This window comes from Bactrocera tryoni, chromosome 1 (assembly GCF_016617805.1).
Source record: "Bactrocera tryoni isolate S06 chromosome 1, CSIRO_BtryS06_freeze2, whole genome shotgun sequence".
Lineage (NCBI taxonomy): Eukaryota > Metazoa > Arthropoda > Insecta > Diptera > Tephritidae > Bactrocera > Bactrocera tryoni.
The window spans coordinates 64,405,753-64,420,961 of NC_052499.1; the positions used below are offsets into that span (position 1 = coordinate 64,405,753).

At 38.2% G+C, this 15,209-nt stretch overlaps 1 protein-coding gene across 3 annotated transcripts in view; it reads left to right on the forward strand.

Moving 5' to 3' along the window:
• Positions 1 to 15,209, forward strand: part of LOC120780204 (Y+L amino acid transporter 2) — a 41,140-nt gene that overhangs the window by 24,930 nt on the left and 1,001 nt on the right. For all 3 annotated transcript variants that reach the window (XM_040112469.1, XM_040112467.1, XM_040112473.1), the window contains exons 2-8: positions 899 to 1,372; positions 6,550 to 6,796; positions 10,850 to 11,069; positions 11,315 to 11,529; positions 11,616 to 11,845; positions 11,982 to 12,234; positions 12,412 to 12,476. In XM_040112469.1, the coding sequence (XP_039968403.1) occupies positions 1,085 to 1,372; positions 6,550 to 6,796; positions 10,850 to 11,069; positions 11,315 to 11,529; positions 11,616 to 11,845; positions 11,982 to 12,234; positions 12,412 to 12,476 (1,518 nt within the window). In that variant the 5' untranslated portion in view covers positions 899 to 1,084. The remainder of the gene's footprint in view (positions 1 to 898; positions 1,373 to 6,549; positions 6,797 to 10,849; positions 11,070 to 11,314; positions 11,530 to 11,615; positions 11,846 to 11,981; positions 12,235 to 12,411; positions 12,477 to 15,209) is intronic.

Here is a 15,209-nt window from a genome sequence, read left to right on the forward strand (position 1 = left end):
TTGTGCCTTTTCCGCCGTAAGTCAGCTCTTTATTCTTAAAACAGCGTCTTCGCTTAGGTTTTCCAACTGACTGACTTCCTTTTCTACCCCTGTTACTGTATCCGTAATATCATCAGCATATCCGATAATTTGGATCAATTTTTCTAATGGGATATAGCACGTGCCACAGCAGTGGGCCCAGCATTAAGCCTTGCTTTCAATCCTTGCTTGCGATATTGGTCACATTTTTGATTTCATCGATGCCCCAGATGCTACTCGAGTCGTACACATATTATTCGCTCCAAAATTTTTCCAAACGTATCCAGTATGCAGAGAGAACGGTACCAGCTTGGTTCTCCCGCCGGTTTCTGCAAAAGAACCAATCGTTGCTTCTTTCGTATTTCCAGAAAGACGCTTTCTTGCAAACAGCGGGTAAAAAGCTCTGAAAAGGGACTCACTTAGTGTGTAATAGGAATTTTTAAGGCCTTATTGGGGATTCCACCTAGACCCGGTGTTTGGGTATTACCAAACCTTTTGGCTGTATTTATAACTTCCTTGTCGGTCTCCAACGTCTATTACCGCAAACATATTGGTTAGTACAAATACATATATACATATGTGTATGTACATATGTTTGTATTTGTGCATGAATACGTCGTTAATGAAAAGGTGGGAAAATTAAGATCTTCAAAAGCTCAATGCCAAATTGAATATAAATTGGTATATGTGTATATGTACTCCAAGTTCACACATTATAAATTTTGCTTATACTCAAAGATACAAACACACGTGTATATATATAGTCTACCTCAAAAATTAACAACTTGCAAGTGTCTAAACACGAGTGTATTTTTAACTAAAATCAACAAATTTTTCAATTTTATTTACTCAAACGCAAATATCATTCTTCTATTTACAGATTTCCACGCCAACACACACCTGCACATATTTTATACACATAAACACACACCATAAATAATACAAAGTATAAATAATACCAAGCAACAAGCTAAACAGCTGCCTCTGCAAAAATTCTAATTGTTTAGCATAAAGCAATTAACGACTTGATTGTCGAAATAAGCACACACATAAAGCACACACAAACATGGAGACTGAATCGCTTAATCGGAAAAATTCCTCACGGAAAAGTTCGGTAATCAATGGCAATGGCGATGCGCCAGCCAAGGTGACGACGGAAGGCGAGGGCGGCGACGGCGGCGGCGGTGGTGAGGTGACTTTAAAGGCGAAAATGAGTTTGATCAACGGCTGCACGGTGATCGTCGGCTCGATCATTGGCTCCGGCATCTTCGTGTCGCCCACTGGCGTGCTGCGCTACACCGGAAGCGTGAATTTGTCGCTGATCGTGTGGGTTATTTCCGGCCTCTTTTCGATGGTGAGTAAGCCCATGCAACATATATTTGCATAACATCAATTATGGGTATATTTTATTGGCATAACAAACGCATAACGAGTAGTCTCAATCGAAATATGAGGAAACTGAATTTATACGGAACTAATTATTACATTCTTGAGTGATGTGTGGTGCATATTCCACGAAATATATCTGGTCAACTATACACATGTGTTTATGTATTTATTATGTATGTGTGTATGTTCCCTGATTTTCTACTAGTTGATTCAGCAAAGTATTTAAAATAACAAGAATTAAGTATTAGCTGAATGTTAGCGATCAATAAATTTTACTTCGAATAAGTCTAATTTCCCACGAAATTTATTACACCCAGAAGAAAATGTCGGGGACCTATAAAATGTATTAGAAATGGTGATCCATTTCAAGATCCATTCGAGAGAACATTTTTGGAATTTATTTCTTGATGATTACCTCTATCAAATGTTGACCGCGGCTGTTGACTAGTCTCAGATGGTCCATCCATTGAGTCCAATTTTCGATGACTCGTTCGAGCATTTCGACTGGTAACTGGCGAATGACTCGCGGGATATTTTGCCCCAAGGCATCAATCGAAGCGGGATTGTCCGCATAGACTTTACATATTCCCACAGAAAAAAATCTAACGGTAATCCTGGTGCGATAACGGTCGCCATTAACGGTTACATTTTCACCAGCATCATTTTTGAAGAAATATGGACCGATAACTCAACCGGCCCACCAATTCCCCCAAACATTTTTTTTCCTCAATGAAAAGGCAATTCTGGAATCTCTTCAGGTTATTCTTCGTTCCAAATGCAACAATTTTACTTGTTTACATACCCATTGACCTATAAATTAGCCTCCTCGCTGAACAAAATTTGACTCGAAAACGTCAGATGTTCATGGAACCTTTCTGGAGAACCCACGATGCGAAGCGATGTCACTTGAAAATGTCGAGCAGCTTCAGTTCTTTCACAAGCTATATTTTGTACACTTTCAATTTTGACGTAAACTGTGCCAAGTCGTTCAATACGTCAGTCCGAGTTGCTGCGAACGGCGCCGAATCGACTCTCTACAGTCTTGAGTGAAGTTAAGCGAAGTGCGCGAAACACATTCTCTATAGAACGTGACTTACAACGATTTGTAAACGTTGCTCACGCGTAAGTCTTTCCATTATGAATTGCTAAACAATACTGAACTAAATTAAAATGACAGCTTGACACGACTCTCGCGCGATCTGTCAAATTAAGGTTATAATTGTATCATTCTAATGGCGGTAGGGTTTTCTTTCAAGCTTTTCAAAAAAATCCATGAGCAGGACAGCGTTCATCAACAAACAATTTTGAAGGTGCTTAACATTCCTTTGAGGAAATGTTTGTACTTTTGCATGAGGTGGTGGTGGTTTGACTGCAAGTACGCCATTCACTGAGATGGAGTCAGTGAAGGTGTTTATGGTCCGAAGTCTGATCAATGTATTATTTTATGTCGTCGACGGTGTTAAAGAAGGTCCTCTTGATACTTCTAGGAGGCGGTTCCGCTACAAACAGGTGACTGCAGGGATGATTTCTTAGAAAGCACCCCAGCAAAAATTGCTTGGAGAGGTGTTCATTATGCTTCTTAACTAACCGGAGTGCAGTGTTCTGATATATGTATCTATAGCGTCTCGTCTCCATTCCACTGCATCCTGGCAACCATATTGGTGCGGTGTAGTTAAGGATCGGCCGGCCGATTGCCTTATATGTTACTAACATCGTTTCTTTGTCTTTTTCCCGGGCGAGCGACTTGAGAATTTTGTTGCGACTTTTTACTTGGGTAATAATCGCGGTCGTATGAGTAACGAAGGAGCACAAGCTGCAATATGAAGGTCAAGTCTGTACTCCTGCGTCCAATTAGTGAACACAGTCGCTGTGGATTTAGCGGAGGAAAGTGTTAGGTTCCATGCAGGGAGGAAGCGAGAAAGGTCGAGGACATACTTTTGAGCATATGCTATCGATTCCATTGCCCGACGTCACTATCGTGCAATCATCAGCATTCGAGGTGATGGAAATTTCCTCTGATGCTTGAAGGTGTTTCGAGATGTAGAAGTTAAACAGCAACTGGGAGAGGCAACCACTACTTCTTCAGTCCTGGAGGGAGCGCAGATTTTTCGATGTTTTCAAGTAGTTTTGTGCTGTTGACTGTGTCAAAGGCTTTTGACAAGTCCATCGCTACAAAGATCCTCCTCTCGCTGGGTGGTTTTTGGTTTATTCCATGAACTATCTGGGCGTTTATGACGCTGGTGTTGTGCACTTTTCGGAAACCATGCTGGTGGTGGGTCGGGAGTAGAATGATGATTTGGCAATGCCGATTCCCTCAACAGCCGGTTCTTCGTTATCGAAATTGATCCGAATTTTATCCGGCCAAGGGCTTTACTTTCCTTGATCTAACCTCGTTTGAATCAGTAAGTTTTAGATCATTCATCATACATTTTTAGAATGATCAAATTTTTTTCTTAGCTAGGGGAGAAAGTGCTTCATCGCTCATTTGGCTTAACCTGATAATAGATTCAAATCCACAAAAGAAGATTTGAGAAACTCCTCATACAAAGCTCGCCAAGAACAGAATAATTAGAGTTTTTTTTGTATTGATAATATGTACATATAATTACTCTAATTTTGCTGGCAGTTGTTTTTCATAAGCGTCCGAAGCTCCCAAAAATTTCCTCTTTCTAAATCAATTCAACGCCCATCTGCGCTATCTTACCAGCATAAATCGGATAGTGATATCTATCGTCCTGGCACGTTTTTTATTAGATTATTAGATTCCTCATCAGCATAATATGCTCTGATTCTCGTAAGGAAAGGTTTCAGATGGTTATTGGTGTTATTTAGTCTGAATGGTATTTTAGAGTCGACTGAGGATTTTATAAGAACATCATTTTAGACACCCATCTTTTTAGTACTTTTTCTATATCTATTGAAACCATTAAATAACGCACAAACATATTTACGAGAAAAATTTATTCCAAAGCGGAATTTAAAAACAACTGTCACACGCAAAAGCAGTGAAAAAGAAGACATACAAATTGAAATGAAAATGGTGTGAGTATTCGGAAATGCATTCTCTCAGTGTTTTAATGAAATTCTTAGCATTCTTCACAGGGGTACGCATGTCATAGCCAGCTCCTGACAATATAGACGCAGTATGCCCACTAACACCAATGAGAGTGACATTTGTGCACGACTACACAAATTGGAGTAAATAACCAGCCACTGACATACATATTCTTATATAATTCAATTTAGATGCATATACCAATAAAAATGGATAAGAAAGTAGCTAGTACATATTTACTTTTATATATACTTGGGTATACAAATATAATCTATGTATATATATTTTATGTTGATATACTATATCTACCTAAACAAGAGTTTTTTTTGCACATGAGCGCTGTAGGTCACGAATAATGAGTGTATTGGGCTTCCACGTATTGAAAGTACATAGAGCGGAAAATTCTGTCATAAAAATAGAAGCGCTAGAGTTATGACTTTGACAGACAATTGCTTAGAGACTAAATGCATGTGTGTCCTTGAAGGTACTTAGTGCCTGACCGAGGCAATTTTATTGAACAAATTCAGAATTTGTAGTATTTAATTGATTGGTAATGCCGCCAATTGTATATATTACTCGGAAAATCGTAGGTTGTATACTTAATCAAACTATATAGGTTACTTCAAAAGCTTTCAGTTATTTTAGGAATATATACAAAGAGTCAACTCAACCAAAGATAATTTTCAGCCTGGAATATGCTTAAAAGTAAGGGAAGAAATTCTACACTACAAGGAGCCTAACACCATCCACGGCGTCCACATTCACAAACTGGAGGGAAGGGTACTGACTGGATCTTAATATTAGGAAAAAGACAAAGTTACATTGTTGGCAACTTGCAAGAAAATCGGTCGGCCTGTCATTAATTACGCAGCACCGGTATGATGTAGTGAGACGCAGAAGAAAAAGCTTCAAACAAATCAGAATACAGACTCCGAACAATAATAGGAATCCTCTTGGTGTCCCCCATCGAACAACTTCACAGTATGGCGCGCATTCTACCGATTAAGAAACTCAATGCACTCCTCTACAAGAAGTTTCTACCCGGATGTTTTCAATTCTATGTCCTGCATGTCACGTGTCACCGCATGACTCGAAACAGCTCTTTTCATACCATACGAAACCAACTCATTTAAGATCCCTCTTCCTATGATCGACTCAAAACAGTACGTTTTCTGCGCCTCCCACTTGATTACCTTGAGGACTATTAACTTATGTCTTGTTACCCAAACAAGGTCTGCATAACCGTTACCACAACAATATCAAATGCTATTGATCAGGCATTGTCTGGCTAGTCAACTAGTGAGAGTAAAGTTTAGTTTGGTTTCACGATGCCATTAATCTCTGAAAATCGAATAGTTTTTCTGGCCTGATCTTGGCTGATCTTTCATCATTTACATATTTTCTCTTTTTAAATAAAAATATATAGCGGCTGAGCTCTTAGCACTTCTCGGCGCAGAAACTTTGCTAATATTTTGTATATAACTACTCAGACCATAGTTCCACGAAAAACTTTAGATCGCCAGTGTTTCATGGTTCAGAACTTTGCTTAGGTTTCAGGAAGGTCGTGTAAAAATCGGGTCGAGTTCTGCTTAATGCCAGTAGTAACGCCTCTCTAACGAATCTGATCCATATGCTCGAAATCTAATAGTAATGATTTCGAAAATAAAATAAAAAAACTTCTCACAAATTACTTTGCCTTCCTCTTTGCTGCCGAAACTTCCTCATTTCAACCACAGTTTTTAGGTTTTAGGTTATAATCTAACTATTCTATAAGTTTCTTTGATGTTTTAGGGTTGGTTTCAGTCACATCTTTATGCCTTTCAATTCAGTGTGTTTAGTATAATAGAATTTTCGCAAAAGACTCTTTATCCCTTGATAGTTAAAGTTTCATCGCTCCGACGTCCTGTAACCAGATTTTGTGAAAATTCAGGTGTAATCTATACTTAGAACGTTCAAAGTAACGAAGGGCAATTTTGCATTTCAGTTTAGAAGCTGAACTCCAAAATAGAAACATTGTTCCAAAATTTATTCACAACTCTACAGCAGATATTTATAACTAATCCCCACTCCTTTTGAATTTCCACTAGGTCGGTGCCTACTGCTATGCCGAGTTGGGCACAATGATCACCAAGTCTGGTGCGGATTATGCCTACATCATGGAGACATTCGGTCCCTTCATGGCCTTCATACGTCTGTGGATCGAGTGTATGATTGTGCGCCCCTGCTCACAGGCGATTGTGGCGCTCACCTTCAGCGTCTACGTGATGAAGCCGTTCTTTCCGGATTGCCAGCCACCAGATGATTCGGCGCGCATGTTGGCCGTGTGTTGCATATGTAAGTACACACATTCTACACATACATATTACATATTTACATATATAATAATAGATTAGAATTTGATAAGTATACTAAATGCATTTCATAAATCAAAGCGACAAAATCAGCGAATTCAATGCACTTTCAAATGCCAGCAATAGGCAACGTTCTTGACCTAAAGATTAGGCGCTTGTAAACGACGTTAGAATAACTCAACCGCCAATGCTAATGTTTACTTACAAAAATATTAATAACAATAACAAATATGCACTCGTGTATATTTCATATAAGAGGATATGCAATTTTCAGCTGCTAATTGATGTGCACGCAGCCGCCGAGTAGTGATCGCATATAAACAAGTATGCTTACTTAGTTACTACTTAGTCGCTCTTCTCACTATTTCTCTACGTGCGCACAGTAGGCACTTGATTCGTGCAACTTATTGAGCACGCAATTTGATTACCCTTTTTTGACGTAAGGACGTATCACTCTCGAAATTTATTGATAATCCCGAAATTTCGGGATTTTATTTAAGAGTATGCAGATGTTGACATACTTGAAAAGGCAACTTCACTGTTTGAAGGACTATCAGTCCCGAAATATAATACTGATCCCGAAATTTCGGTTTATGTAGACATTGACATCAGTGTTTAAAGGACTATCAGTTCCGAAAAATATTACTGATTCCGAAATTTCCAGGTTTTATTTAAGTGTTGAAAAAAGAATTAAGTTTGGGTAGAGCTTCAGTGTTTAAAGTATATCAGTCCCGAAAAATATTGTTGATCCCGAAATGTAGAGATTTTACTTAAGTGTTTGTAGAGATTTTGCATCAATATTTAAAAGACTATTTTATTTAAGTATTGAAATATTTGAAAAATATATTTCAACATTTAAAGGCATTTAGCACAACCAGGTACTATCAACCCCGAATATTTTTGCTTATCCCGAAATTTCGGGATTTTCTTTAAGTTTGCGTGGATGGTAACGTTTTTAAAAAGTGCTTAAAGGCACTTATTTCAGTCCCGAAAAGTATTGCTGTATGTAGATGTTGGCATATGTATACGAAAATGTAACTTCAGTGTTTATATGTTAGGCATAACCTAGAACTATAAGTCCCGAAAAATATTATTGATCCCGAAATTTCGGGATATGATTTTAGAATATGTAGATGTTTAAATCTTTAGAGAGGGCTTTTCTGTGCCAAAGAGTACTTTGCTGGTCCATCCATTTTGAGCTATGGTTTTGTTCACTTGCCTTCTTTACAAGAATTCAACGACTTTTTGTCACTCTGACAGATAATTGCAAAATTATAATATAGAAATTCATTTATTGGAGGCAGGACTTTTGAAGGTAAGACAATTTTTTTTGGCAAGACACAAGCTCAAACCTAGGAAAGCTCTTCATACTATTATTTATGTTTTGACTTACGTAACAAATCCAAACTTTCTCTAATGTCAGTGCCAAGATTAAATTTCATCCAATCCAAAATATTACGGATCGTCAGAGAAATTAGGAAATCTACTTATAATAAAGTTTTTTTTTTATGGTGAAGTCGTGATGTGGTCGGACAGTTTCAACAAACCAGTAGTTTTTGGTCAAAAATAGAGGAACTTAGAAACTTCGTGGCAAAGCTTACACTGTTAAAACGATTGAAATTGTAAGAAAGATAAAACACTTTTTTTTTAGGTGGAACAACTAGACATTGTTCCCATCCCATTTTACTATACTCACGAGCATCCTTTGCCTGATTCACCCTATCGAAATTATTGAATAACTTATGGAATAAGAGCCCCTTCTTAAAAAAATTAAAATTTCTCAAAATTTAGACTCACATAATCCGGAGACTTCTGTCAATAGTTTCAAAAACTTACGCGCTCAGATACATAACGGCACTTGTTAATTTGAGCTGCTGCATAAAGCCGCTTACTGATTACGCCAAGTAGGAACTTCTTTCCACAAACATATGTATGTATGTGTATGTTTACTCACTACATACCTTTATTTGTATGTATATATGTATGTATATAGTAAGTAGTTACATACGCACAATCTTGTTGTTTTCCAGTTGAATGCGCGAATATGGATTTCATTGTAAATCAAATAAATTTACACTTAAATCAATATGCACACACACTAGCATGCAATTTAATCTAGTTTCCTCTTTTTTCCCCCAAGAAGTCACAAAGAGTTGGTGGATTATGAAAATTTTCTTTAAATTGCATCATGCATTTTGCTAAGATTCCCATTACAGTCATACTACAGCGGTTGTTCAACGAAACACTACTAAAATTATATTAAATATCAAAGTAATATGAACGAATTATTGATCCCAATTTTTTTTTGTGTGTTCGAGATCTCTAGACCTTCCAAGATGTATTCCCCGCCCTCAGTTAACAGTTGCCATTTTCCCAATCAGAGCAGTCTCAAGAGGAATATATTTTTGAGGGCTTTAGTCGTTAATTTATCTATGTCCAAACTTGGCGTCAATTCAAAATATCATGTAAAAACGAGGCCTTCTTGAAATGGTATTAAAAAATTTATTTAACGTTCCATTTTTCATTGCTCCTTCCGGATAGAATAACAACGAATATCCACATCTGACAACTAGTAAGTCACAGCAAAATTTAACAACCTCGTTTTCGCCAATTTTCTATGACCCGATGCTCCATATCGGCTATAAGGCGCTGAATGTTGTCTTTGAGCTCCTCGAACATTAATTCGCAAAAGCTTTTGATTTAACATACCCCCAGAGAAAATAGTCTAGAGACATCGCATGATCTTAACAACCATTTTCTGAACCACACGAGAATTTGACTCACCCCAATAGCAACAATTTTGTTTTTTGACGAAGCCATTAAGTCAGAAATGGGCCTCAGCTGAGAAGGTGAATATTATTGTTTAATAGCCAACGGAGAACGTGAATTTGTCTAATAAAATTGGGCAATTTCCAAACGTTTTAGCAAAGTTAAACGTGACTTGAAGAAATGTAAAACATTACTGAACAAACTGACAACAATTTGACATAAATCTGTAAACAAACATGAACACCACGAGCTATCAAAACCACGTTATCCCTGTTGATAGACAGTCTATGTAAATTTGTACCGTTGATTTCCTTAACAAGAGTTGGTAGTATGACAAAAGTTGGTAAACAGGCTTCCAGCAGAGGACTGTATTGTGTGAACCTCATGGTAGCTAATTTGCAGCTTACTCTGGATCGGGAGGGATTCTAGACAAGGCTAGATCACGCAGACTTAGCCAAGTCAAAGCTCGTAGTTCATGAGAGCGTTCCAGCCGACTTCTGGAGCCGGGTATAATGAATACAGTGACTAGAAATTTTAAATAATTGGTCTTTTATGCTTGGAAAGTTCCTTCCGCATTCAAATGAATTTGGGAACTGAGAATATTTCTACTTAAAACGTCAGTTTTATCAACTTTCTTACTTTCCTTTCCATTCTCTCTTCACTTCTGTTCAATGATATAACACAGAACTATCTATCTTACATTTGCCACCTCGGTTGCTACTTTTCGAAGTTCGAAGATAAGCAATTATTTACATTATATAAAAACCATAAGTCTAGAAGAGATCTTTGACACAATTGGCGTGTTATTGGTTTATTTTCGCTGACCAAACCTCACTTATAACCGACACTATTGACATGAAACTTGACATCACCAAATCAAACATTGAAATATTTATAAAACGCACTAATTAAATTAAGACATTCGCTAATCTTCTAATTAGTTGGCTACTAATGAAAAATATGCATAATAAAATTAGACCCGTGAGCTGCTCATGTATAACGTAGACAGTAGAATCCCGCTATGAATATACTAACCGAGAAGGCAAATCTAGCAATACAGCGCAATTTCAGCAAATTCAGTTACTAACATCTAAAGCAATTTTGCTCTTTAAGCCATGCTGTCTCATTGAATGCCGCAAAACTCCATAGATCTTATTTAAATTGTCTCGAAGCATTTATTTCTTTTAGCCGAGAATCTCTAACTCTATTACTTGCTGGCATTTTACATTATCCCTCATGCTCTCGCCCTCTTTTTCTCTCTTTGCAGTGGTGCTGACTTTCGTCAACTGCTGGGACGTTAAATGGGCCACCGCTGTGCAGGACATCTTCACATATGCCAAGCTATTGGCGCTCTTCATCATCATCGCCACCGGCGTGTATCAACTGTACTTGGGCAAATTGGAATATTTTACATTCGAGAATACGGACACAAAAGTGACATCGCTAGCGCTGTCCTTCTACTCCGGATTGTTTGCTTACAATGGCTGGTAAGTTGACACTACATTTGTGGGTTATGGGCGGGTAAACAAGGAAATCAGTTGCACACACAGCTGCAAATATCCATTAAGTAAGAGGATTTGAGTAATTGGCTCACAGGCGGTACGAAGCAAAGAATATGTGTGCCATGGATTTTGCTTGGTTACTACTCAGCTAATAAAATTATTGCCAACCAGTGTTGGTGTAAACTCTGCGCTTGTTTACTTATTCTCTCTGTTACTTCCTCGCCCTTTAGGAATTACTTGAATTTCATTATTGAGGAACTGAAGGATCCGGTAAAGAATTTGCCACGCGCCATCGCCATATCCTGTACGCTGGTCACAATTGTCTATGTGATGGCCAACGTTGCCTTCTACACCATATTGTCGCCGGAGGAGGTTCTCGGTTCGGCCGCTGTGGCTGTGACCTATGCGGAGCGCGCTTTCGGCATATTTGCGTGGACGGTACCAGGTGAGTTAATGAGAGATTGCGAAAAGCGAGTGGAAAATTGTGTGCCACTGGTGAGCTAATGATGAACATATTTCTTCTGCTTAAAGTTTTCGTTGCGCTGTCCACCTTCGGCGCCGTTAATGGTATTTTGCTTACCTCATCACGTCTTTTCTACGCTGGCGCCAATGAAGGTCAAATGCCGGAAATCTTAACAATGATTCAGATACAACGATTCACGCCCACACCTGCTGTGCTGATAATGGCGCTGCTGTCGATGTTGTACCTCACAGTCTCTGATATATTCGCGCTCATCAATTATGTGGGCTTTGCCACTTGGGTGAGTGATTCTACTTAAAACAAATTTACAAAAATTTTTAAGTTTTTACAGTTTATCAATAATATATGAGCACCCGGTATTTACTTTTTCTAATCATCTCTCTCTCTCTCTCTTATCTTCTTTCTCATTAAAATAGTTGAGCATAGGCGTTTCTGTACTCTGTCTTCCCTGGTTGCGTTATGCTCAACCCAATTTGCCACGCCCCATACGTGTACCGCTCGTTTTTCCCGTTATTTATCTACTCGCCACCATCTTCGTCACCGTTGTGCCCATGTACGCTAGCCCTGTGGAAACCGGTTATGGCATCCTGATGATCCTAAGCAGCATACCTGTCTATTTGGTGTTCATCGCGTGGAAAAACAAACCGATTTGGTTCCAGAAAACAATGGGTAAGTTGTTGGTTAAAAGGATAAGCGTGTAGTACAAGAATATTCAAAAGCTTCTTATAAAATCCCAAAAGTTAATTTATGTTCACGAAACACCCTTTGTGCTATTTAGTTTTATTAATTACGTTTAGAAATCACGCACATTCACACATGCCGCTATGTTGTATTATTCTCTTTTAGGTGGATTCACTCAGGGACTGCAAAAAATGTTGATGGTTGTACGACCAAAAGCTTCCGCTTCAAAGGTTTTTATTTAATTCATTTCTTTTTCAATATTTTTGCACTCACTTTTGATTCAAGTCATGCACATTGTTTACTAATAGTTGAATTATTTTGAAAATAACTTTAAAAATTTTTTATAAAATTTTTGCTTGTCTTTGACTTTTAATTGGTTTCAATTGAAAGAATCGTTTGGTTTAATTCGAGCACCCTTTAGTAAACATTTGTTGCACTTAGTTGTTCATAGTTCATAGTACAGTAGAGTATAAGTAGTGAAATTCAAGGCTATAAGGGTATTCACAAATCAAGTCTATTGTCTATTACTGAACTATCATGGAAACCTAGGAGTTTCGAAAAATGAGAAAACCTCCGGTTAAGGAAAAATAAGAAAAAAAGTTTAATCCTGTCAAAGTCAGAGGAGTGATGAGATGATTCAACCATACCTCTTTTAAAATACCTACGACAGTTGATGTATGGTAAGGTTTTTGGCCATACCGCATGAATGCCCATTTCGCCAACTGGCAGTCGAAAAGAAAGACTGCACTAAACATGTTGCTCTCCTGAGTCAAAATTACCTTTAAAGTGCTATTGGTTGACCAGCTCATACCGATATTACAAGAAACAAAACCATCTGTTAGTAAACCGCATGTAGACAGCAGTACTCCGACCTAAACCCAATCTGATTACATTGGAACGAGTGTAACCTTTCTTATACGCTCATCAGCATTACAGATTCCTATGATTCAGCTACAGACCTGAACTGTGCAAAAGTCGTACATGAATGATATTAAGAAAGAGATTATGATCAATGAACTGAAGTTCAGTAATGTTGTCTTCGAAGAAGACTGAACTCTGGCAAACAAATCAGCACCCCACCTTTCTCCTAACCTACGATTCATCCATTCTAAGCCTCATTCAGAAGTACTCTTTCTCCAGCAGCGCCGCTTTGCAAACATTTCCAACAGACACATACATATGTGCAGAGAAAAAGTCACCAGGAGTCGACTCATACACGTCTATATAAACCGGAATGTTGTCGAAAATGTCAAGAATATACATACCTAAACTTCTTCAGATAACTTAATTGAATCTAATAGCAATAGTTCCAGGAATATAACTGCCTGCTATATACTACTTGTATCCGTATATATAGTATATAATATTTCTTACAGTACTACGAGTATTCTACTGATGAATGTTGCTCATTAGAGGCGGTCCAACTGTTTAGCTCTTGCAACCGTATTCAGCATCCTCCAGCTTACATATACTTCATAACCCATTATAAGCACTACAAGGGTTTCATAGTACCCAAAATACTATATTGGATGAGAGGATATCCACAACTTCAAAAGAAACTATCTTTAAAATAAGGCAAATTGTGAACTGTAGAGAAACTCGAGGAAAAATTCACATAAGCAGGCGTTCTGTCTGAGTTGATTCCCAAAACTGCTAGATATGGATCACCAGACCTTTATAGATCGACAAAGCGTTTTAAGCCTACCAAAAATTTGTTAATGCCGGTAATATCAATTCCTGCAACTTCACCACCTTCACCTAATTGTAACAAAAGCAAAGTTGAGAAGAAAGTGTCTAGATGATATATTCTTTCATACATCTTTGGTAATTTTCGTCGAACCAGTTATGTAAACTCCCCGCATGTAAGCTTACTGGACAGTGTCCAGTTATAACGCTTAAGCCTCACATGTTTTGGTTGTTGACCAGCTAATGGTAGTCGGAAGCTCTGTAGATCCAACGCTACAGCGCACGAGGACAGCTTTGTACCGACTCGTTGCCTATGCAATGAAATTTTCTGTAAGGGCGCTCAGCTCATCGTTCCATCGACTGCGGTAATCGCAGTTGCCAATGAAACCATAGATAAAGAACCATAAATAACCAACCATTACCTTTCTCACGAACGCCGACTCATCAGATTATGTCACTGTCCATACCTCCGCACCATACAGCAGGACGGGTATGATGAGTGACTTGTAGTGTTTGCTCTTTGTTCGTCGAGAGAGGACTGTACTTCTCAATTGCCTACTCAGACCAAAGTAGCACCTATAGGTAAGAGTTACTCAGCGTTTGATTTCGAGGCTGGTATTGTTCTTGGTTTTAATACTGATTCCAAGATAGACGAATTTATCTAAAACTTCGAGGTTATGACTGTGAACAGTGACGTGAGAGCGAAGTCTCGAGTTTGTTTGATGGCTGGAGGTATTTCGTTCATAAGCAGACCCATACGCTTCGCTTCCGTATCCAGTCTGGAAAAAAGCAGAACTGACGGCGCGAGAGGATGGAGCCATGTGTAGAAAGAAGTTCACGCGAGTAAGGAAAGTTTTCTGAGCTCAAGCAGCTCGCGACTTCCGGTCTTAGACCAAGTATCCTCTGGGTAGCTGAAAAGCATTCATTTGAAAGCGCGCTAAAATGGAAGGCCCTCCCCTGGGTTGCGCGCTGGGTTTGAGACCCGCCAAATAAAAAACTCCCCAATGAAAAAAGTTCATGAGATCACAATTATGATAAGTATTATTAAGTCTCAAAAAAAGTTTTTTTCAATGTCAAACTTTTAGCAACCAATAAAACCACTAACCATTTCATCGATTTTGTGAATACCCTTATTATTTGTTAGAGGAGAATTAGGAAGTACAGACTACAAGAAATAAAAATCGAATAATTGTTAAATCTAATGTGTCAATACTTCTTAGTTTTCATATAATTAGAAAAAAATATAAGAAATTAATATATAATATAATTTCAATATT